Source organism: Ambystoma mexicanum, chromosome 6q, assembly GCF_040938575.1.
Source record: "Ambystoma mexicanum isolate Mex_15411 chromosome 6q, UKY_AmexF1_1, whole genome shotgun sequence".
NCBI lineage: Eukaryota > Metazoa > Chordata > Amphibia > Caudata > Ambystomatidae > Ambystoma > Ambystoma mexicanum.
This window is the reverse complement of record NC_090937.1, coordinates 159,471,862-159,495,565: the sequence shown is the minus strand read 5'-3', so window position 1 is coordinate 159,495,565 and position 23,704 is coordinate 159,471,862. Positions and strand designations below refer to the sequence as shown.

Genomic DNA, 23,704 nt, shown 5'->3' with positions numbered 1-23,704 from the left:
TGCGCCAGTGAAAAGTCACTTTGCACCATGCAAGCTCCATTGAGCATGACTTTTATTATAATAGCCAGTGCAGAAGGACTACATTTATGTTCTGTGCCCACCTCATTTCACACCCTGCAATAGTCTCCAAATCATGTGATGGTGAAGGTAGTGCATATGTAAGATTCACTGTGGACCAGGAAAGGTGGGGCTGTAGTAACTGACAAAACAAAGAGCAGCCTGTCTCTTCGATACTGAACGGGGGTGGTACCTATCTCTAGAACAATTATACAATTACAGAACAAATCAGAGCTAATGCTAAACAAGTGTCTGGTGCTGTGATGCTTTGAACAAAGTCTCCCGACTTGCTCAATATTTCAAAGAAAAGCCACAGCTTCTTGCGAAGTTATTTGTGTTTAGGGACTGTTGACAGGGGAACACATCCGAGAGTTAAGTGGGGAGGGTTTCTTACACCCACGGTCCCATTGTGCACTCATTTGTGTTAATCCCTGAAACAAGGCACAATTTCAAAGAACACTATAAATGCAATGCATGCTCTGCTTTCAAACATCAGTTCGGCAACACAGACATCAGGATCATTCACGTCACTACTCGAGGAAGGTAAGTGGCTGTGTTAGTGCAGCGCATCTCATGCCGTGGAAATGTGCACGATTAATAGATCACAAACTTGTTTGTTTCCAATTAATCATTAACCCCTTTGTATTGACATTACATTAAATAATGTGTGTGTTCTATAACATTATTAAATATAATGGCATGAATTGGGGCGCTTTCCACCGACTGTATGATAACATTTGGTTTCATTTTAACATGGAACTAAATAATATGAAAACCTATGTTTTATTGATTTCAGGAAAGACACATTTGGACTGATTTGCAAAGCGTTTTTCGAAGGGGAAATCCCATTGCAAAATGCTTTATAAAATAGGCCAATGGTGTTGTCTTGGTAATTGTGCAGATCATCCTGAATCTAAATATTCAGGAAGCCAATGGGGCAAGGCGACACGTGGAAGCAGCCTGTTGGTGAATAGATTATTGTCTACATTCTACAATGTGTATATCCTACGGTGGTGCTGCTCTCTAGAATTAACTGATTCATTTACCAAGAACCCCAACATATCTTAGGCTAGAAGATTGTATGAAAGAAACATCGGATAAGATAATTACGTTATTTGATCTAGGTATCCCATAATCCCACACGTTCAAATGTGAAGATAGCAATTTAACTAGTGGGGAGATGTTTGGATACACCTTTGTTGTCAGTGTCATGTCCTCCATTCATTGCTGGTCTTCAATTGCCAATGATCCAGCCCTGGAAACAATGGTGTTCATGGAATGGACCTGGGTGTGAGGTGAATAGGCTGTGCATTCTTACCAAATCTATTTTGCAGTTTGAGTTACAGAAACAATATTTTGTCAACGTTGCCCACAAAACAATAACATGTAAGGGTTATATGTTGTATGAATGTACATTTTGTAGCAGAATATAACTCAATGGGTGTTAATGTACAATTGAGTGGAAAACCTCGATAAGCTCCTGGGCTTTGGACATATTCAAGAATCTTAATTCAAACAAAGAGATGACTACATGTCTCTCGTATGGCTATGATGAAGGTCTTCCTAACAGCATTCAGGTATATTTGGAGAGGAGAGGTTGACATTGGTGAGTTATTTTTTTAGTCCCGAATATGGACTGGCTTTCTTGATAATGGGTTTGAAGGAAAGTCATGGCTCCACAAGGACAAGAAATGATGTGATCCGTGAGGTCATGTCTAGGAAGCATGATCATTGGCAGATGGGGTTAGGTATGGCTGGCCTGTGGTTATTCCTATAGTTGGAACTTTCAGCAGCTACAATGTTTTGGAGACATTTAAGCATAGCTACAACATCAACTGTCAGTCTTGAACTATGTGAGGAAGTTGACTTACATCTTTATTGTGGAGCATCGCTCCAACATTTCGAAGGATTGGGTGTAGTCGGCACTTTGAAAACCAGAGAGGCATTAGCCACGATTTACCTCTTCAATTGGTGCCCTATAGTTGTTAAGCAGCAGTGGGGAGAGGAAAGAGACTTACGGTATGAGGTAGGTTGTTTTTTGGGTTCCAGGTTCTATTTGTTTGTTTGTTTTACTTATAAAGCACTCCTCACCCGTAGGTATCTGGGAGCATTACAAGAATATGCAATTTCTTGGTTACAATATAAAATACAAAGCAATATAATAACAAAGTATACATGAATAAAGACAGTGCAAAGGTATATACAGTTTAAAGTACAAACAAATGGAATGTGTGACAGAACCAGGAGAGGTGTAAGAGGAGTTCTAACAGGGCGGGAGGTCATTGGATATCAGCCAGAGTTTGAGGTGTTTCCTAAATTTCAGGAAGGATTGGTCAGATCTTAAAGAGGCGGTGGGGTAGGGAGTTCCACAATTGGGTGGCCATGACTGGAAAGCTGCTGCCACCTGCTTTCTTCAATCTGAACCTAGGGACTCCAAGGCAGCCTGAGTTGGAAGATCTGGTAGTTTGGGCAGAGTTGTGCCTGAAGAATTTTGCAGAAAGGTCCTGAGGGGCTGCTTTATTAAGGCATTTGTGCGTAGCAAAGGCTGTTTTGAGGGTAATTCCGTCCTTGATGGATAACCAGTAGTTGTTTTGTCTGAGCATGGAGATGTGCTGTCTTCTAGGGACGCTAAGGGCTGTTCCGAGAGCATTGTTTTTCAAGATCTGTAGTTTGTTAATGATATTTTTGTTGGCTCCGATGTAAAGTGCATTGCAGTAGTCTATTTTACAGAGAATAAGGGCTCAAGCCAATGTAATGCAACTATCTACAGAGAGAAATGTTTTGCAGGTGTGGATCAGCTTGCAGGTTTAAGGTGTCGCTGAGGCTGTGGCACTGGCTTGTTTGCATAAATTTAGGGCGGGCTCTCGGTGGAAACCCAAGATGTTAACCTCTCTAGCCAATTTGATGTTATTGCCATCAATGTTGAAGGCAAGGTAAGGTTACATGATTTTGTCTGGTTATGGGGAAAGGCTAGAAGAAGTAATTCAGTCTTCTCATCATTCAGGCAAAGACTATGTGTGGCCACCCATGCCTGAATGATGAGATAGTAGCCGGTCAGAGGTATGAGTATCTGGGTGTCATCAGCATAGTTAGTGTAGGTGACACCCAGATAGTCTAAGTCATTGAATAATGGTTTGGTAAATGCATTATAAATGGTGGGCAACACACAGGACCATTGCAGGACTCCACAGGTTGTGGGAATGGGATCAGCTACAGTCCTGGATGAGAAAACTCTCATGGATCTGTTGTTTAGGAACATTTGGCAGGTTGGTCATTCAGGTCACTGAGACCTAGATTGAAATCACTTAGAATGAGGATTTGGAGGAAGGTTTGGTATTAGAACGAAGTAGAGTAATGATGTCTTCTTCAAAGGAGCCTATAGGTCCTGGGGGTCTGTAGATCAAATGCATTGTTATAGTCTGTGAATTATTGAGGGGAAGCTTGACTGACATCATTTCACATGAGGTAGGGGGAGGGTGAGGAGTCCTATGTTTGTCTTGGCGATAAAGGCAATTCCTCTGCCTTTGAAGGATTCTCTGTCAGATTTTAGTATTGTGTAATTGTCAGGAGTAGCAATGAAGAGAGCGGGACCTGCAGAAGCATGCACCCAGGTCTCATTTATTGCTATGAAGTCCAATTTCTTGTCCATAATTAGATCGGCAATGTCTGCGGCATGAGCCACCATGAATCTGGTGTTTATTAGTTACAAACTATTACAAAGATTATTTTATAAAGTTTGTGAGAAACGAGCTGCACCATTTCAACACTAGACCACCTTGTCCTAGTCAAAGTAAGTTTGTCTAACTGGAAACCAGGAATGGAGAAATTGAATAACCATCAGAATACTGGCAGATCATAGAGAGACTTAGTTGAATACCATCAGTTTTCATGTTGAAGAATCAGGACTAAATATAAGGTGGTCTGTTAGTGTACAAAGCATACCTAGGAGAGTGATCCATAACATCCCTTGCCGTGTTCACTTCTGTTGTTTCACGGCACTGCACTTCTCACTGGCATTGGGAATACGCCTGGGCGTGCTGAGGATTCTGAACACCGACCTCAGCAGAGGCATTACCAGACTGCCCAGGACTCAGCCACAGAATATCAGCAGCACTCCAGCATACATTTTCTTCTCATTTTTTATATATTGTTTTTTTTGTGACATATGAAACAAATGCCATTCAGATTTTTGCCCACACACCTAAATGGAATTCATTGTGATAATATGGCTCACTTGAAGCGTATTAGTGGATTTTTGAATATCGATTCTTTACCAGTTATAAAAAAAGTGAATCCAAATAATTTTACTGGTACTAAAAGCTGAATGATTGTAGTCTTTCACATTTTGAAAGTTTATTGATCTTAGAAATAAGGTATACATAATCTTAATATTGGCCCTCTTGTTACATTTTGGTTGAAAGGGCTATTTTTGGAATTTGCAAATGGTAAAAAGGAACAGTTGGTCATGCTATCCACCTGGACGTCATGTGAAGAATTTTACAAACTGCGGCCCCTGAGCTCTGTTCATCAATCCATTGCTTCACAGCACCTTTCCCTAATTATATATCAGTAAAAAAAAATATTCAGTGAGCCCACACGTTTTTAATTGTCAGGGAAATGTGCAGTGAATTAAAAAGCACACATAAGTGTTTCATTTTTATTTATTTATTTACTTTCAGAGGCAGCTTATACACAATGAGGACTCTACTTGTGGTGGCCTGCTTTATGGCGGTAGCTATTTGCATAGTGGTAAGTGGCAGAATCAGTGGGGTAAAGTTAGACAGCGTTCGACTTGCTGCAAGTGGGCAAACAACTTAAGTAGTTCACAATTAATCCTGATCTCATCAGAATCCCCCATATCATAATGTGCCTTATTCCATTGTGTTTTCTTATGTATAAACCTGACAAAAATTGTACTAATGCAAGTAACCAAAGTTTCAGTCCATTGTTTCCAACACAATCAAAGGGAAGAGAGATTCATTGTTTACAATAATTGCAATGCTAGTGATGAAGACGGACGCGTGTAGCATGTCCCCAGGATCAGGGCAAAGGCCCCCCTCATTCCTCCCCTGGCCACCCTGCCTTCACTTATCCCCTTCTCTGTCTCCTGTGTATATTCTGATGATGGTTTCTGCCTCCATCGCTAAGGGTTCTCCAAAGTTAGGAGATTCATTGTATATGTGTGTGCTGTGGTGTCACTTGAAAAGTGACAACTGCAGTATCTCCTCTTCGGCCCTTACTCTGCATGTGTCTTCCATCATTCTGATCGCTCAGTTGGATCTCAGACTAGTGGACATCTTTACGGCGCTCTCATGCCGCTATCATCCATCTTGCATTCAGCCAGTGTTACCATGGTACTCCATGGTACACCGCTGCCTGCACACCCTGAAACACTCGTGACCTTTCCTCACTCACCTCAGGCCTTCTGTTCTTGTTTCCCTCTTCATATTCTGTTCCCTTTATTTATGCCAAAAGGTACCACTACATGGGCCTGATTCTTGGATTTTCGTGCAAAGTGACTTTGCAATGCAAAAATACACATTGCACTGATCCATGAATCAGGGTGTTTGTTGGCAGTGCAAGTCACTTTGAACCATTGAAAAGTAACTTTGCACCGTGCAAAGAATTCCATGAATCAGGCTCTATGAGTGCCTAGTGGCTGAGTGAGTGAATAGTCAGTCAGTCAGTTGATCAGCTAGCCAGTCTCTGTCAGTGACAACCAGTCAGTGAGATCCATTCTGAGCAAAGACTGCCCACCAAATGTCCCCTTAGTGCTGGCCATCACTACAGAGGAGACCCAGAGCAAATGACAAGCCAGAGAAGAGCCTCCAAGGGGCTTGCATTGCTGCCTTTTTAGTAGGAGTGTGTTCCACTGTTTCAGCAATCTTTTGGGATAGCCAAGAACTCCAAAGCAGCAGATATTAATCCGCTCTAGTGACAGAATAGTGACGCTCATCAAATGCAAGAATTCAGGGTTTAGCCCCTTAAGAAATAGCATGAAAGGCCATGCTTGCATACTGCAGATTATTACAGGTGCATTTAGTGGGCGGTTTCAAGTGAAATTGACTGACAGTTCTTTTATTAGTAGAAGGAAGATGTATGAAAGACATTTAATGCCTCACAAATAGGGTGAATGATCTTTTTTTTTTTAAATGGCAAGTGAACGTGACTTTTAATGTTTTATTTTTGTAGGATATAGTTTTCTAACACCTATCTGCAAGCACAGAAGAAGGCCTATTGTGCAGTTCATAACATACTTGTATTATCGATCAAACACGGCTTTTATGTTATGCAGAATAAAAGTATGTAAACCAGCTGGCGAGTGGGCTTCTCTTCCACGGGGGTCCCAGCGTGCAGGCTGCCGAAATCTGTGACATTTGCAATACGCCAGACCTTTGCATGCAATGGGTCTGGCAATATGGATTGCATTTTGCAATTCTCAATTCAACTTTTAGAATCATATATACCTATTGATAGAGATGACACATCCTGCTAATGGCAAAGTTACATCAATGTATACAGAATAGGATGGGAATAGGAATTGTGAATGTTTTTATGTGTCCTTTTCATGTAATTCTGAAGGCTTCTTCTTGTGTCCCCGGCATTATTTGCAGATCTCTGCAGAGAATGAACAGGAAGATGCAAGTGCTGGCAGCGTAAGTGACCCTCTCCTTCTCAATGAATTCCTTTTTCTTGCATTCATCAATAATAGTTTTATCCATTTTATTTTAACGTTAAGTCAGTTAATCATTTCACACATTTATTTTTCCTACTAATGCAACTTTCAATGCAAATTAAAAAAAGCGATCCATGGGATCATTTCATAAATGGTGACTAATCTGTCTGGCAAATAAATTAAAAAGATATAGGGCCTCATTACGACCATGGCGGTCCAGAAATAACGGTGGCGGTAAACCCGCCGCCACCGTTGTTTCCGGACCGCCTGATCCTGACGCCTGCAGGCGGGAGGTGATGTTCCCGCCAGGTCTGACCTGGCGGGTTTAACACCTCCCGCATGCAGGCGGACGAGGAAACACCGGCAGCATTACGAGATGCTGCTGGTGTTTCCATGATCCCGATTCCCATTGAGTCCCATAGGACTCAATGGGAAGGGGGATTTACACCATTCCGCCTCCATGATTCCCGGAAAACCGGGTTGTAATGCCCCGGTAATTCCGGGAATCACGGAGGCGGAATGGTAATACGAGTCCAGCGGTAACCAGGCGGTTTTACCGCCGCGGTTACCGCCGGACTCGTAATGAGGCCCATACTAATTATGCAATTCTAAACACATCAACATTTTTAGAAACAACCATAATACAGAATTTCTGTTCAGTAATATTAAGAGAAGAGGCAAATGTCCTGGATCAGGATTCAACCCATTTGATTGGACTACAGAGGAAGCAGGATCAGGAAATGCATGTAGTTGTAATCTTTGATTTGCCTTCTACCTTCTCATTCTTTAGTGTTCTTCCTTTGTTCCTTGTGATACTTACAGGCTTCCGTAGCAAAGCAGAGGGAGGATCGAAGTGCTTCTGACGTAAGTGCAAATCACCTTTCTAAAGGGTTACGTGTTTCTTGTTCTTCTCAGGAATGTGTATGGCCTTTCGTTATTCATTTGACATCAATTGCTCACAAATCAAAATTTTTTGTTTAACTTTTTCTCAGACAACTATCAATGCCGGGTTTACCTTCTATGGGAGATAGATATTGACATATTTAGGACCAGTACACCATTCAAAAGAAATGTATTTGAGAATTATGTAGGAAAATGAGGTACTGTGAGAAAAAAAATGAACTAAACTGAGTGGGAGAATTGTGAGGCTGTCCCTACAAAGTATTTGTAAAAAGCCAATAGGGGAAAATAAAGTATTACTAAATATAGAGAGTCCCCAAAATAGTAATGAACACAACAGAAGGAATCTGCAGCAAGCCTCTGCCGCCCTGTTTATTTTTTTTTTTTGGTTGTCTTGCTAGAACCATCTTTTGTCTGTTACCATTAGATTGTGCTCCACACCATGCCCACCGCCTTTCCCAACCAACCGCCAAGGCCTTTGGTTAACAGAGGGGAAACTATCACTTTGCCCTGTTCTGCCCAATACCACTCACTACCTCACATGCCATGAAAAGGGTCTACAAATGAGGAAAAGACCCTGCACTGTCTTCCAGCCGCAATCTTTGTTTATTCGCTCGGCATTTCCTTCCCCTGCACCCAAACACCCATGGCTCTCCTCCACTACACTACATCACAGCCGCCCAAGCAACGTCAGCAAATGAGGGAAAGCCCCATCTTGTCTTCCATCCTCCCTCTTCTTTGTTGTCTCTGCATTTCCCTCCCCTGCACCCAAACACACATTTCTCTACTCCATTACACTACATCACAGCCCCAGGCCAGAGGCGTTGCTAGATGGGGTTGGAAGAAGGGCTGAGGGGGCTATAACCCCAGGTCTTTTGATATTAGCCTCGGATAGAAGCCCAGGAGCAACAGCCACAAAGGCTAGCTAGCTCCGAGTCCTGACAGTCCTGACATTTGCACAGCCCCAGATCTTTTCCAGAGCTAGCAACACACGCCCCCCCCCCAAGCCGCATCCGCAAAAGAGGGAATGCTGCATGTGGTCTTCCTTCCTCAACGTTCTCTCTTCTCTCTGCATTTCCTTCACATGCACCCAAACACCCATGTCTCTCCTCCATTACACCAGTCATGTGAATCTCTTCCAATCCTGCTCCTCCTCATATTGCAACCCTAAGACCCCGCAGGCCAACCAATAAACGGCAATGATGCAAAACAATCTGCCTTCGTTCAAAATTCATATTTTAAATGAATATACTTTTTTTTCTAACTTTTCAAATAATTATAAGGTTTGCGGACATCCCTTGGAAACGGTAGTTAATTTACAAGTTTCTATGAAAATGTATTTTTCTTATTTTTAACTTTTAAAATGACAAAACATTTTTCTGAAATTGCTCTTAGAGCGCGTACACCTGTGCTTCCTACACCTCGGCATAGGAGACTGTCCCTGTGTTTCGTCTCCCTTATAAATCTCTTATTTACCTTTGCACAGCGCTCTGCGGCTTTCTCGCTAGAGTTGCACTACAGCAACACCACACATGCACACATGAATAGAACATAAGTAGGGTTTTACATAACCTACATGCCTGCCTCTAGTCTATTAGCAAAATCAATTAATACTCTTTCCGGTGTGTTCACTAGCTGTCTTTGCAAAACCTTTTCATGCCCCTCAGGGCATCCATCTCAGATATGGAAATTAAAGATAATCAGTGTACAAAATAAGCAGCCATTTGAATTTCTATAATTCGGATACCCTTTGTCTACATGCATGCATAGAAGAGTGATAGAAAACCATTGACCTGCGTGGTTTGTAGCTTTATTGTAATCCATTGTCAGACTGTTTCAATTCATTTGTGGATGACTTTGTTTTTTCTTGCAGTCAAACGAAAGCAGGGGATACGCAAAGCGAAAGTATAATCGTAAAGATTGTCGTCATCGTTTCTGTTCAACTACTCCAACCACTACTACGCCAACCACCACAACTCCATCTACAACTACACCAACCACCACTACTCCAACCACCACTACGCCAACCACCACTACTCCAACCACCACTACTCCAACCACCACCACTCCAACCACCACCACTCCCACTACACCTTCTACAGCTCAAGGCTAATAATGGAATCAGGTATGTGATGCACTCCAGATCATGTGTGTAAGATGCCAAATGCTTAAGAGAAATGTTTCTTCTCCTGTCCCCTCAAGTTACCACATTGTGTACCTCTGACTAGCTGACTGCCTCGAAGTCCTTAAAAGGTGGACCATAGGCTTGAGATACAGAACGGCCCAACTCTATCTTTTATGTGTTAGCTTCCCCAGATAACACATGGTCACATGATATAGGAATGCCATTTGATGATGTCAAAGTGTTGAGCAACACTTCAGACAGAGACCATAAAATGGGCAAGCCCTCCTCTAAGTCGCAGTAAGTCTAGAAATGCCATTAGTCATTCTTTGTGAACAGTATTATAATAGCAATTCGGATGCACAGTTGTTGTCATCCAGTTCAGTTTAAAAATGCCTCTTCGTCAATCCAAGAGTCTCCTGTATGACAAGTATGGTTTGCAGCTAAGCACCCAGCCACGGCTCTCCCGAGGCCCCTTTGGGCTTCTCTCCCCCTCCAGTTTGTGGTCTCGGAAGTGGCACTCCATCACAGCGCACGCACACACACACACACACAGACACACACACTTTCAGTCTGACAATGCCAGCACCTCTTCTATGGCATTTTCTTCCGTATGAATCCTTATAAACGCATATGGATGTGTTCACATGTAGCCTCGACTCTCAAGTCCTCCAGTACAGTACACCAGGAGCGCAGCTGCCCCCAATGGAGGCCATGGCACATTGACTGTAGAGAAGAATGAACATGGACACGTGTCAGCGTTCCTAAGGTGGATGACCTGCACGTTCTAGTCGCTCATGGCTACCACACGCTGTCGTCACTCAAGTATTTGCCGATATAACTTTTGCAAAGTTCTGGATCGCAATATCTGGAACACATTGATGCAGGTTGAGCAGTAGATTCGAAGTATTGATTTAATGGCTTCTCATGTTAATATGCAGGAATCATCAAAGTACTCTTCGGTTCTTTCAGCGTTTGGAAATCTCCATCTACTGAACAAAAAGGATTGCTTCATGTAGACAATGTACTTATTCCACATTGGTAGCCATGAGGCAAAACCAGTGTAATAATGCAGTATAAGGTACGTTAACTGAAGTGTGTCTGGCAGGTGCTTGCTCAAAGTGGAGTTCTTAAGGAGATGCAGGCGATACACAGCTGACCAATTACGAGTGCTCTAAGGTGCCTGATGCGCAGAGACCCTCCAGCTGCACCTTCTCATGTGGACTATGACTGTCCATCTGGGCAGGACTGAGACAATGATAATTGGGCAGCACAAGGATATCCCAGAAGCATGATTTGCAATGGGTCCCTCGACCTGAACTTAGTATTTGCCATTGGGAGCTTTGCCAACATTTACCACAACTGAGATCAAACACCAAGTTATAGATGTGGGTTCTGATTAGATTAGAGCCCAGCATTTGAGTGCTGTTAGTGTAGGCAACACAGTACAATGAATTAAATGTACTAAATATAATTCCACATGCATACATTTTGCTTACTATTTATTTTCTTTCTGTTTTCACCTAGAGACAAAAGTAAAAGAGGACTCCTGGACCTGCACCACGAGAAGGGAAGAGAAGGGAAAAGAAGCCACAGTCTGCTTCAGCGCAGCTTCCAGTGCCTTGCACATTATCAAGCAACAGTGCACACAATCAAGCTCCTGTGCATTAATGATGCTTTTTCTGTCAATAAACAAACTTTGCAGGCATCATGCAGATTTGTCAATTGTTTTTTTGTTATGTTAAAACTATTGGCTTGTACTCTTAAGAAAAAGGGACATGTTATTTCTACAACAGCTTCATCGTCTATTATCAATTTGGGCACTGACTTTGCAATGAGAGCTTATGATTAGTAAAAACAGAAACATTATGACCTTCGGAATGAACATACAAAAATAAAGTAACCTGCAGTCTTCCTCCAGAAAGTAAGCTCTATATTGGTGTTTGAGCCATGAACACCCTCTGCACCTTCCGCTGGGTGCTGCAGACACGAGGCCTGTTGCCATGCTGGATCCTCATGCACGGTGGTGAATGCCGCGTGGCATGCCCCATCATCCTCTGGTGCAGTAAGATTTCTGGTGCTGCACTGAGCTCAATTAGAGCATAGATTTAATGCACAAGTGAGATGTGGGTAACACACACCTCAGATATAGGTAGAACACAACAGAGATGTTGCTGTTCGCATGTGCTACTCACGCAGACTATTGCGGGATGAATAGCACTACTGTGGGCCAACAAACACATATACACTATTCATAAATGTAAACGTCAGACCTAATTATACTGAGACTGAAGAGCTCACTGTTGTGATCCTAACGAGGTGCCACAAAAGGAAAATTGCAAGAGAGAAAGGGCTTGAGGGCCATTATTGCATGGAGGTCGAGAGAGTGAGCAATTACCGAGGAGGAAGGTGCAAAGATGAAGGAACACAGGAAGAACAACCTCATGGGCACAGGACAGCACCACAATCCATCTGGACAGGACCATTTCTCAACTGTCTCAACCATAGCAGACCAAAGAATGTCTGCATCGGAATTGAACATGTAGAACACTTTGTGTTAAGCTCTCTTTGCTGATAAAGCCTCAAAGTAATTACTCCGAGGAGGACAAGGGGGACCAGGCACTCCCATTTGGCTAATTTGTTAGAAAGTGGAAAGGGTTCCAATATGGACTGTCCTTTGATGCAGACGCGGAGTGATGAATGGTGCTGCTTGGAAACGGGTCGACTTCAAACATTTTGGAAAGTCCTGTGCATGTCACTTCTACTGCCCAGATGCTTCCTCTGATGCATGTGTGCACTCAAGGAACTACACTCCCAGGCCCACCCTGGTAATGCCAGGTTTACAGGCAAGAGGGCGATGAGGGCAACCTGCACTTTACATCCCACCTGCTTCCTACGATTGCCTGGGAATTAGTAAATACATATAGCTGGACACCCAAAGCCTAATGTTAATGTCTACTTTTAACAACGCAATGTAGGCAATGTGCTGTTGTTTAAACCATTGAGAACCTCTCCTGCTTTATTTTTTACATTTAATAGAATCGTGGCACCAGCGGGTAAAGTACTTTAATTGGCCCGCTACTGTTCAACATGGTCCAATGGGAAGAATGATTCAAACCCTATTTCTTTACTGTCCCATTCACCACTCCTGGTATTTTGTAACTTACAATCATGGCATCTTGAACGGGCCATCGGATGCATGTTGGACCTTATTGATATAATGCACAATTTAATTAGTTGAGCACACCTATACCTTCAGAAATACTAAGATTTAAAGCATCCATTAATGGTGAGCCAGTTGAGTGACATTTCTGCTTATTGAATTGTCCATGGTGTGCATACAAGTAAAACAACTGTTCTCACCACTGGAGATCGGGACAGTGTTCAATTTCCCTGAAATCCCTTCTTTGAATGGTCACTCCCGATCCTTCGCTTGCCAAATTAACAGTCCCTCATATTTCCAATCGTAGCACTGCTTCTTTTTTCAATCTTCCAGTGCACTACACAAGTTCATTTTATTACAGAATGAAAGGAACAGAACAATTAGAAGAAGCAAACAAAAAAAAACTTGTATGAGCAATTCTAAGAGAGGCTCTTCTGAAGAAGCGCAGGTGGATGTCACAGTGGGGAAGGCATTGTCCCAAATCATCCTCACCCTCTGCAAACATGTGTATGAACAACAAGACCGAGCCGTTAAGGTTTAGTCACTTTACCTTGGCCTGCAGTGGCATGGGTGATGAGTCCGTGGCATCAGCCATTGTGGGTGGGTCCACCATAGATCTATTGCCATGATGACATCTGTTTCTTGGGGAGTCACAAGCTTTACTTTGCCCCATCTCTCTCGACTTTTGCCTCCTGTTTGGGTGGCGGATTGATGGGAGGCGGGGCACCAGAGTTGAAGAGCGAATGTGCATGGTGTTAGCACTAGGGAAAGATTGCCCTATTTTTAAAAACCACGGGTCATATTAGAAAACTATTGCACCATGACAAGTGAAGTTTGGCAGGTTATTGGAAATATTGAAGCAGTCAAAGTGGGAGAAGGCCATGGCAGAGGTAACATGGATTTATGTAGGTAATATTCAAGAGGGGTAGGCTGCATCTGAGGACATTGGCTTGGACGTGAAACGTCTTGAATAGGAGAATAAAGATTGAGGTGGCTGTCAAAGTTCTCTTCAAGGTTGTTCATGTCAGGTGAGGACAGGTGGGGGAGTGCTTAATGAGGAAGGCAAAGGTAAACAACAAATACTTCAGTGCATTAAGCCAGAGGACATGTCAGATGCAGCATAGCCTTATTCAATATGAACCAAATAATTAAAGTTAACACTTCCGTATCCTTCTCCCACCTTAAGGGTTGTGGAAAACTCCTCTTTGGCCTAGTTTAGAATCTTTAAAATGTCAAAAATAAAGCAGCTAGACCGGTTCTTGGACCAAAACAGTTATCACATAACACCTCCCGTGATAGCCTTCTATTGGATGCCTCTAGATATGCACTTCAAGTTCAAGGCTCTCTGCCTCATCTACAGAACCATCGTAACACTGACCCAATCCAAAACAGGTGCAAGATGAAGTAGAACATTCCCCACAGGATCCTGAGGTCATCTGGATCAATGACGGTTGTCCGTAAGACTCTGGATCCTCCCAGCCTCTGGAACATCCTCCCTCATTTCATTAGATGTTGGGCGAACCGCCTCCAATTGCAGACAAATCTCAAAAGCTCACCTCTTCAGAGTAGCATTCCTTTAGGAGATTGGTTATTCCTTCCCATTAACACACTATCGGCCTCATTACTAGGATGCTGGTCTTGAAACAATGGTGCTGGTAGTTCCGTACCACCACCTTTTTCCAGACCGGTATAGTCTGAGCAGCGATGCCAGTAACACTGACACTGCAAGTGACCCACTGCATCCTGCAACACCGTGGCTGGTATCTGCGGAGTGCCATGGCAGCCGTGCCTACCATACCGCCATGGCGTTACTAAGTGTACATTACGAGCAGCACAGACACGCAATTACTGGCATGAACATGCCGGTATCAACATGAAATCAATGCCGGAAACACTGGGACCGCGGACCTGGAGTTAAGTAGAATCACGTGTGTAAAAATATCCCACAGGTGCAAAAAATCATCTCAGGTACCACAAATCAGCAGTGCTACAGCACAAAAGGAACACACCCACACTCTGCACCCCTTACAAGACCGCAATGCTTGCAGTAGCAGAAGCTGTACTGGAGCTGGAGGCCATGCCTGCAGGACTGTTACTTGAAGAGGCAGGGAGGTAGAGGATGCATCGTAGGCGCTTGAGGAGAAAGAGGGCCATCATGGTCCAGCAAAACCCCATTGTTCAGCTGGTTGCACTGCGCAGACAGCCTCCAATCCCTCGGTTAACAGCCACACAATTAAATAGAGCGAAAGGTAGATCCACACGCTGTACTGGCTAGACAGGGAGGTGACAATCATTAATATTGTGGGTCTGATCCACGACGACCTGCTCAGCCTCATAAATATGCTCACAGTCATCCACCCCCTTGCTCATGGTAGTGTCTGTGCTACACTTCCTTGCCACAGGCAAATACCAAAACACAGTTGGAGAGCTGCATGGGATAATGCAACCCTGTTTTTCACGTGTCCTGTTCCAGGTCATTGATGCACTCTTGCATCACGTTCGAGACCACATCAGTCTACCCAGAACAGCAGACCAGGTCAATGTAACGAAAAAAGCCTTCCATGCCCTTGCATGCATGCTGAATGTCATTGGTGCCTTAGACTGCACACATGTGGAGCTGGTGGCCAGGCATGCTGTGGAGGCTGTGTCCCGCAACATAAAACATTATCATTCACTGAACGTGCAGATGGTGTGTGATGCCCAACTCATATTCACCCATTTCTGTGCAATATTTCCCAGTTCCACCCATGACTCCATGCTGTTGCGCAACTCCACGCTGCCTGGGTGCATGGTATGTTACGGTGGACAGTGTACCTGGCTGCTGGGTGAGTCTAACTACAAGGCCATGTGCACAGTTAAATTTGGGGGGGACATGAAACAGCATAGTGTTCCTCCTTGCTTTATGAGTCTAACTACAAGGCCATGAGCACAGTTGAATTTGGGCCATGTCTAACACACATCACCAGTGGCTGTGCACATTTAATGCTTCATTCCATCTTACATCCCACTTATCTGTGCTCCTTAAATTACTAAAAGCCATGAAATCGAACTGGTTGAATTTCCTCAGAGTTACTGCAGGAAACCGTAGAGCCAGGGAGAGGGACACTAGATTGTGTGCATTGCTTGTAAGCTAGCCTAAAGCTTTTGGAAGATCCTACAGCCTCCCACAAAGCAGTACTGACCAGGCCTGACTCCTCTCAGTCAAGTGCTGGACCTCAGATGTGAGGAAAGTCCACCTTGACAGCCAGGAACATTGCTTATTGCTATTTGTTGTACCACAAGGAGCTGAAACGCGAAACAGCCACGGAAAGTAAAGTTTTCTGGTTGCCAGTTTTTTGCAGTACTGGGGTAATGCAGGAGTCCCCCAACGCCCCTCCTCTTGTCACCACAACTGAGGTCCAGGAACAGTAAGATCTGCAGAACAGCACAGGAACTGAAGTCTTCAGCTGCATCTTGTCTGCTTTACCAAGGTACTGTAAAACCAGGCTCAGACAACTTACCTCTTACTGTGGAAGTGCTTGCAACTTCTACAACTCACACGTCTAACCAGCTTGTGGCCCTACATCTGATTCTTCTTTTTATCAAAGACTCCTAAGAACTTGTGAAAAGACTTTCCGTTTGCTTACCTGAGGTGCTGCATCCTATACAAAGACTTTTCCCATTGACTTTGACTTGGCCTATTTGAATTCTAAGTGCTATCTGAAAGTATTTGCCCTGATTATGAATATTTGTAATTTCTTGTGTTCTAATAACCTTTGCCTTTTACCATCTTTTTAAGAGTGTTCTGAATGCCAACAGTAAGATATTAATGTCCCCAGCACCCTTGTTACTGAAGTCACCTGTGGGTGTAGGTTGTGTCTGTGGGCCACCCCAAAGGGTCTTGTCTGATTCAGAAACTCATATTGTACAGTATTGAAGTATGTTTATGTGTTACTATTCTATTGCTCCCTTTTGAAGAAGGCTATAGAGCTGACTGATAAATACATTATTAATTGTTTATGCAAGATACCTTGAGGCTGATTCATGGAATTATTTGCACCAAAAAACAGGGATTTGTGCGCCATTCTGCCCGCAAATCCTTGTTTAACAAATGGGGATTTGCGGGCAGAATGGCGCACAGATCCCCATTTTTCGGCGCAAATAATTCCATGAATCAGCCCCCTTGGGTGTAAGAGTTTATTTGAATAGCTGTAATTGTGAATCTTTGTGTAACTCCACTACTGCTCACATTTCCTGTCTTGAGATAAGCCTGGCTGCTCAACACGCTACCAAAACTCTGTAGTACAAGCTTATGCAAAAGGTGGTGTTGGCTACACCTGTAGTCATAATTGCTTGTAGTGTTCCCAGAGGGTACTGCATTCAAACTGTGCCTAACAGCAACCACACAACATCCACAAGCAGGAATACCATCGTGCCCATGTACGTACTTGGGGCACAATTGAACAGACATTTGGTCAGTTGAGGCAAGGCTCCGCTGCGTGAGCAGATCGGAGGGGCACTGATGTACAGCCCAGAAAAGGTTGGAAAGATACTGCTTGTCTGTGCCATGTTGCACAACTTGTGCATCAGACGCAATGTCCTACTGCCCCCTGACATGGACATTCACACACCAGAGGCTGAGTACGACAGTGATGATGATGAGGCAATTGGCCAGCGCCATGATGGCATAGATGGATGTGTTTCACGTGATGCACTTATACAGCACTACTTCTAATCACCTGTCACACACGTGGCACAGGCCACCTTGCGCACTGGGCACTGCACGTAAATAAATACAATCACACTGAATAATCAAAGTCCAGTCATTATTTCTGTTTGCCACACCAACTATATTTTGTGATTTGAAACTATGTACATTTGTAAAGTTACTATACTATTAATACTGTGCATCCCAATGATCCCTCCCCACACCCCCTCCCCAACTATCCCTCCCCACACCACCTCCCCAACTATCCCTTCCCACCCGCTCCCCATCTATCCCTCCTGAAAACCCCTCCCAAAATATACATCCCCACACCCCCTCCACAACTATCCCTTCCCACACCCCCTCCCCAATTGTACCTTCCCACACCCCCTCACCAAACTGTCTATGGCCAACCGATGTCCTGTACAACTATGTACATTTGAAAAATTCTCGGATAGGGCAGCCATGGGTCCATGGCCTATTTGCGGCTCCTTTTATGCTCGTGGGTGCGGCTTTGTGCAGTACGAGACAGCCGTGCTGAGCGACGCCTTGGGCTACTCTGTACTGAACTCCCTGGTGTGGTGATGGAGGAGGGAGCCAGTGGTGTTGACAGGGGCCATCAGTGCAGGAAGGCCTGTAACAACATGGCCATTGTTTCTGCTATTAAGGGTATGACACATTTGCCCTCCCTCACCCTGTGTGACATTTGTACTATGGCACAAGTGCATCACCCCAGTGCCCGTGAATTGTGCCTTGAACTGGCCTGCACACTCTCCCGCATCAGCTGTGCCTCATTAAGGTGCTGTTGCACAGTGATTTGAGAGCATCCTGGCATTGCTCCATCTGTGTCAGGCAGAGCATCCTTGTTAGCATAATCCCCATTTCCATTGAGCCCTATGGGGGCTCAAATGGGAATGGGGATGTACCGGGTCTGGGTCAAATCCGTGTCCGGGTTCCCTGAATGGGGAATTACCAGGCCATTCCGAGTTCGGAGGACCCGGTAATTCCTCCCTCAGGGAAAACGGGCCCGGACCTTCCCCTTTCCCATTTGAGCCCCCATACGGCTCAAATGGGAATGGGAGCGGGAGCTAACAACGGGCCGATTACGTCCGGTCTGTTGTTAGCTCCCTGTTCCCCTCGCGGTTTTACAAGGCGTCTTTACCGGGTCTCTCAAGGGGACCTCGTAATATTGCAGAATGGGTTAACGGGTGCCGCCACCATTAGCGGCACCTGTTAACCCATTCTATAATTCTTGTAAGATGCCCATAGACCTTCTAAAACACATTTGAAATTTCGAGTATGTATTATGTAGTGTGATATGTTTTTCCAAGTCATATATGTTATGTTATTTTGCATTTATATAGATCCTTATATACCATTGGTATGGTCTAAAGGCGCTGGTAGGTTGAACGCCCTTTGGAACCGAAGTTCAGATCAGTAGAGAGAGTAGAGAGAGTCAAAGGTGCGTGTGAGCACCAGGTATGTGTGCAGCTGGTGCAGTATTTGTGTAATAGCTGCTTCTTAGCGGTAGGTGTGGTGGTTTAGAGATCAGGAGTATGTGTTCGTTCTGGCAGGATTTATCCAGACCGAATGTGGCTGCGTTGTGCCTGAGGAGAATGCCTGGCTGTGGGGTGTGTAACCACCAGTGTTTACTTAGAATGATGTGGAGTGTGCGGCGGATGTTGGTATGAGAACAGTTATACCGAATGGTGTCATAGTATCTCTGTGTTCTAGTTGAGTGGTGGTGTAAAGGAGAGAGTAAGCGTGGTGGTGTGATATGATGGGTTATATGCTTTTTAAACGTTCTCATTATTCCAAATGATACTATATACGTCATGCAGTTCTATGCTCTCCAATTGGTTCCATGCACTCCTATCTACCCATGCACCCCAGTCTGCTCCACACACTCCGGTCAGCTCCACGCACTCATACATTCCAGTCGGCCCCACACGCTAAAGTCTGCATGCACTCTTGTCTGCCCCACACATGCACTCTTTTCTGCCCCATGCATGCATTCCTGTCAACCCTATGCTCTACGCATTCAGCAGTTCTACGTACTCCTCCATATATAGAATTAGAATCGAAAATACTTTTCCAGCTGCATCCGTTAATGAAACGGGCCTATAGTTTTCAGGCTTTGCTGGATCGCCCTTTTTGTAAATCGGAACTGTCAGAAGTGTTTTTGTTAGGACACCCTTCTGCACGTCCTTGCGGCTGGGGTGCAGGTGCCACCGGGATCTGAGGTGGCTGCGGTGCAAGTGCCACCGGGTTCGGAGGCAGCTGGGTTGCAGGTGCCACCAGGATCTGAAGTGACTGGGGTGCAGGTGCCATCGGCATCTGAGGCGGCTGGGGTGTAGGTGACACCGGGATCTGAGGCAGCTGGGGTGCAGGTGCCTCTGGGATCTGAGGTAGCTGGGGTGCAGGTACCACTGGGATCCGAGGCGACTGGGTTGCAGGTGCCACCGGGATCTGAGGTAGCTGGAGGGATGCGGATGGGGTCGCACTTTCAAATCTGCCTCTTGACGCTGTGGAGTCCTGTGTCAAAGTGGTGGTGGGATTTCTGCAGTGAGGCCTGATTTTGCACATTCCAAGTTCTCTAATATTCACGTATCCCATTGCAAGAGCAGTTTTAATTCCTGCATTTATTTTCTAAACAGCATTTCAGAGTCTATGGGGCTCATTATGCGGTAGCCGGTAAAATCCCACGGCAGGCGGCGGATTACCGGCAACTCTGTAACACCCTTACTGCCACTTGATATCCCGGTGCCACTGGCAAATCCCCATTTTCATAGTCACATGGGACTCCATGGAAATTGGGTCACTGAAGCACTGGCACTGTTGTTAAGGTAGCTGGTGCTTCAGCAACAACCATGCGGGCAGGCGCCTGAAAACCCAGCAGGTCAGGCCGCAGGTCAGGCCTGCCTGTGGATCCGTGGCCCCTACCGCCATTGTTGTAGTATTGTGGTCTGAAAAGGGTGCCGGTACGTTGCTATCGGCACCCTTATTTCCAGACTGCCATACTTATAATGACCTATGCCTGCAGTCCTGTTAAGGATTTCAATCAGACGACACACACCTTAGTCTCGGCCTAGTATGCAGCGCGCGATTGAAAGGCTTATGTTTTATGTTAGATTCAATAGTGAGATGGAACACCACTCATATCACACCCCCTTTTCAAATAGCCAGGGTCACAATGGACCATGAACCAGGCTGGTTGATAAAATGTAATATTAATTTCTTTATTTTAAAATTCAAAAGAAATCATAACATTTTTAATATGGGGCAGCAATCACCAATGGGGTGATAAGAACAATAGGAATGTAAGCAATGTCCTTAGTTTAACCTTCTATTGACACAACTACAAAACACCAGGGAATAGGAGCACTTTTGATTTTAGGTAAGATAGCACTTGAGTTAGAATGTCCCCCTGCAATGTTCCATCAACCCACAAATAATCATTTCTAAGTGGATAAACAGAAGCAGCAGGTAATCAGGAATGACAAATGGGAAACAAATGGGAAACATAATTGAAATCCAACCTTACCTCTCCAAGCAAGAGAGAAAAACAGATTTTAAACCCTGGCAATGCTAAAACTGAAACTCAGAAATGGAGGAATAAAACAATGAATGTATATAAAACGCTTGAAACAAAAACAATTCTCTACTGGAGCAACACTGGAAAGATACTAGCAATCAAAAGCAATGTATTGAGCAAAAGCATACAATTCAAAATTGAATGGAATATTTAAAACACTTTATAATCAAAATGACACATTGGAAATTTAGTGAACTTTTACAATTCCCTCCTGAATTTACCAAAAACGTTTTTTTTTTTTAAATGGGTGGAATATTGAGTAGGGGTGTAGCTATGGATCATAGGTACAATATGGAAGTGAAATGAGGTCTCTAGCTGGTAAATTGAGTGAGTTATGCAAGATCTAGTGAGGTGCGTTTTGAGAAAATGAAGGCGCGAAAAAGGAAAAGAAATCAATGTTGACAATTCTACACTAGAGCATTCAGGCTAGACTACCAGATTGAGACACAGTTAGCTCCAGGGTTGACTCACAAATTCAACCCTAGCACCTCCTTCGACCGCCGTGGCGGAACCACTCCAATCACTCGAAAGAGGAATTAGTGCTTAGGATTTCAAAAGTCAAAATTATTAAAGAAGTTGGCGCCAGTGCAAGAAATCAAAAGCAGGGTATGAAGGATAAGCATAGGATGACTTAGAGAGTGGAACTAAGGACAAGGCGATACAAGGTATAATATGGTTTTCTATGGTTCTTATTGGAACTCACAGTCCACTTTTTAGTTTGGTTTTTGGACAGTCAATGGTTCTGGTCACCAAACGGATCTAGTCTAACACAACACAGCTGGACAAAATCAGCGGGACAGGATAAGCTGGGCAGGGACGCGATAACAAAGTATAGTTCTTTTGGACTGGCAATTCTGGTTATTGGATACTATAGATCAGCAGGGTAGCAGGTTGGCAGCTGCATGCAGTGAGTGGCGGCAAGCCAAACTGGATTAGGATGCCAAAAGTACCACAGTTTCTCCTGGTTGCTGGGATATTAGTAGGTTTTAATATTGTAGGGTAGGCCTTGCCCGAGCCGGATCAGCAATGCTTGGTTTTTGCAATGGGTTCTGGAATAGGATCAGCAATGCTTGGCCTTGTAGTTGGAGTCTGGAGTCTGAAAGATGAAACAGGAACAGGATTGTAGCGCAGGAAATCAGGAAGAGTGGGTGTCTAGGGTCCTGTCAGGGACCTTTATTTATAATGCAAAATTACATCATCCAGGTAGAGGCTGGGCAGGTTAACTACGCCGGCCCCGAAACTACTTGGATTGGGCAGGGGAGCCAGTCTCTGCCTCGCTCTCAGTTGGTGGGACTTCTAAGGGAATGATGTCAGATTTATGAGGTGAGGTTTACAATGTCCAAACACTCCCACATTTACTTTACTTAAAATCCGATTTTGCCAAAAAAATACATTTCTTCACTTGCAATCTCTTGGCAAATTATACAAACAGGTTACATATTATGTGCAGCCCAGATCAGTCCAATCTTCAGTTCTGTGCAACCTTGTTTCACCTTTCTGATACATTTTGGTCAATTTGGCCTAAAAATCCACAATTTTATACAGAGATGCAAATTGTCCCCAGGGATGTATGTACAAAATGGTATGTTTGCCACATTAATACTTTCCTTGGAATCTCTCTTATTCCGTAACTTGTGTTCCCAATGTGGCAATGAGTTCTACCAAGTTTGAAAAGATAGCCCACAAAATTAGATTTAAAACTGCAAACTTTTAAAATTTTTGCTTATTCTTGCTACAGATAAAAGTCTTAAAGTTTCTTTATAACATAGTCTTGTAACCCAAAAGGCAGTCCCTTTGTTACTGGAGCCTGTTTTTTCCCTCCAACTGCAAGCAGCTGTCATTTCCTTGCAGACAAGGGGGTTTCCAGTCTTAATTGAAGGTTTTATTGCCCCTTCACACTTGACAGGTGAGTTTCCCAGGACTGCTATTGTCCCAGCCTGGAGCACAGAAGAATGTCTGATGAGCGTGTGAACTTTCATGGTCCTGTCCCATACAACGTTTTTCAAGCTTGCAATTTGCACCTCTATGTCCTTGATTACGGTGTATCTCCCTTCCTTGGAGAAGTTTCATGACTGGCAACTCGAATAACAGGTTTTTCTGAGAGTTTGCTAATCCATCCCATGTGTTTTAAACTGTTTAATTTCTTACTTTGTGTCTTGAATTAAAGGAGACCCTGTGCAGGGAGTCCTAACCCCCCCCCTCACATCCTGTCCCCCCAAAACATACAGGCGTCTAAGGAGGGCTTCTGTGTAGAAGCCCGCAAAAGGAGAGTGAACAAAGGAACCAAACCTGGTTTGGCGTGCAGAGAAAAACACGAGAAATACTTTTACAAAAAGAAATGGCGACTAAACCCAGCCAGAACCGTATAAAAACGTAAATGGTCTAGCGGGTTTAAGTTTGAGGCTTCCAAGATAGCCTATAACAATAGAAGGCTAATAAATATAACTGCGGTAGGAAAAATAGGGTAGTTACCACTGCCACCAGCCAAGTCTTAATGAAAAGGGAGC

The 23,704-nt window shown here is 44.1% G+C and overlaps 1 protein-coding gene across 1 annotated transcript; it reads left to right on the top strand.

Moving 5' to 3' along the window:
- The first annotated feature begins 555 nt into the window (after positions 1-555).
- Positions 556-11,468, top strand: LOC138515478 (leucine-rich repeat-containing protein AAC1-like). The gene is made up of 6 exons (XM_069630304.1): positions 556-600; positions 4,737-4,806; positions 6,672-6,713; positions 7,556-7,597; positions 9,507-9,758; positions 11,283-11,468. The coding sequence occupies exons 2-5, from the start codon at positions 4,753-4,755 to the stop codon at positions 9,744-9,746; spliced, it is 378 nt and encodes a 125-aa protein (XP_069486405.1). The 5' UTR covers positions 556-600; positions 4,737-4,752; the 3' UTR covers positions 9,747-9,758; positions 11,283-11,468.
- The last annotated feature ends 12,236 nt before the right edge of the window (positions 11,469-23,704 follow it).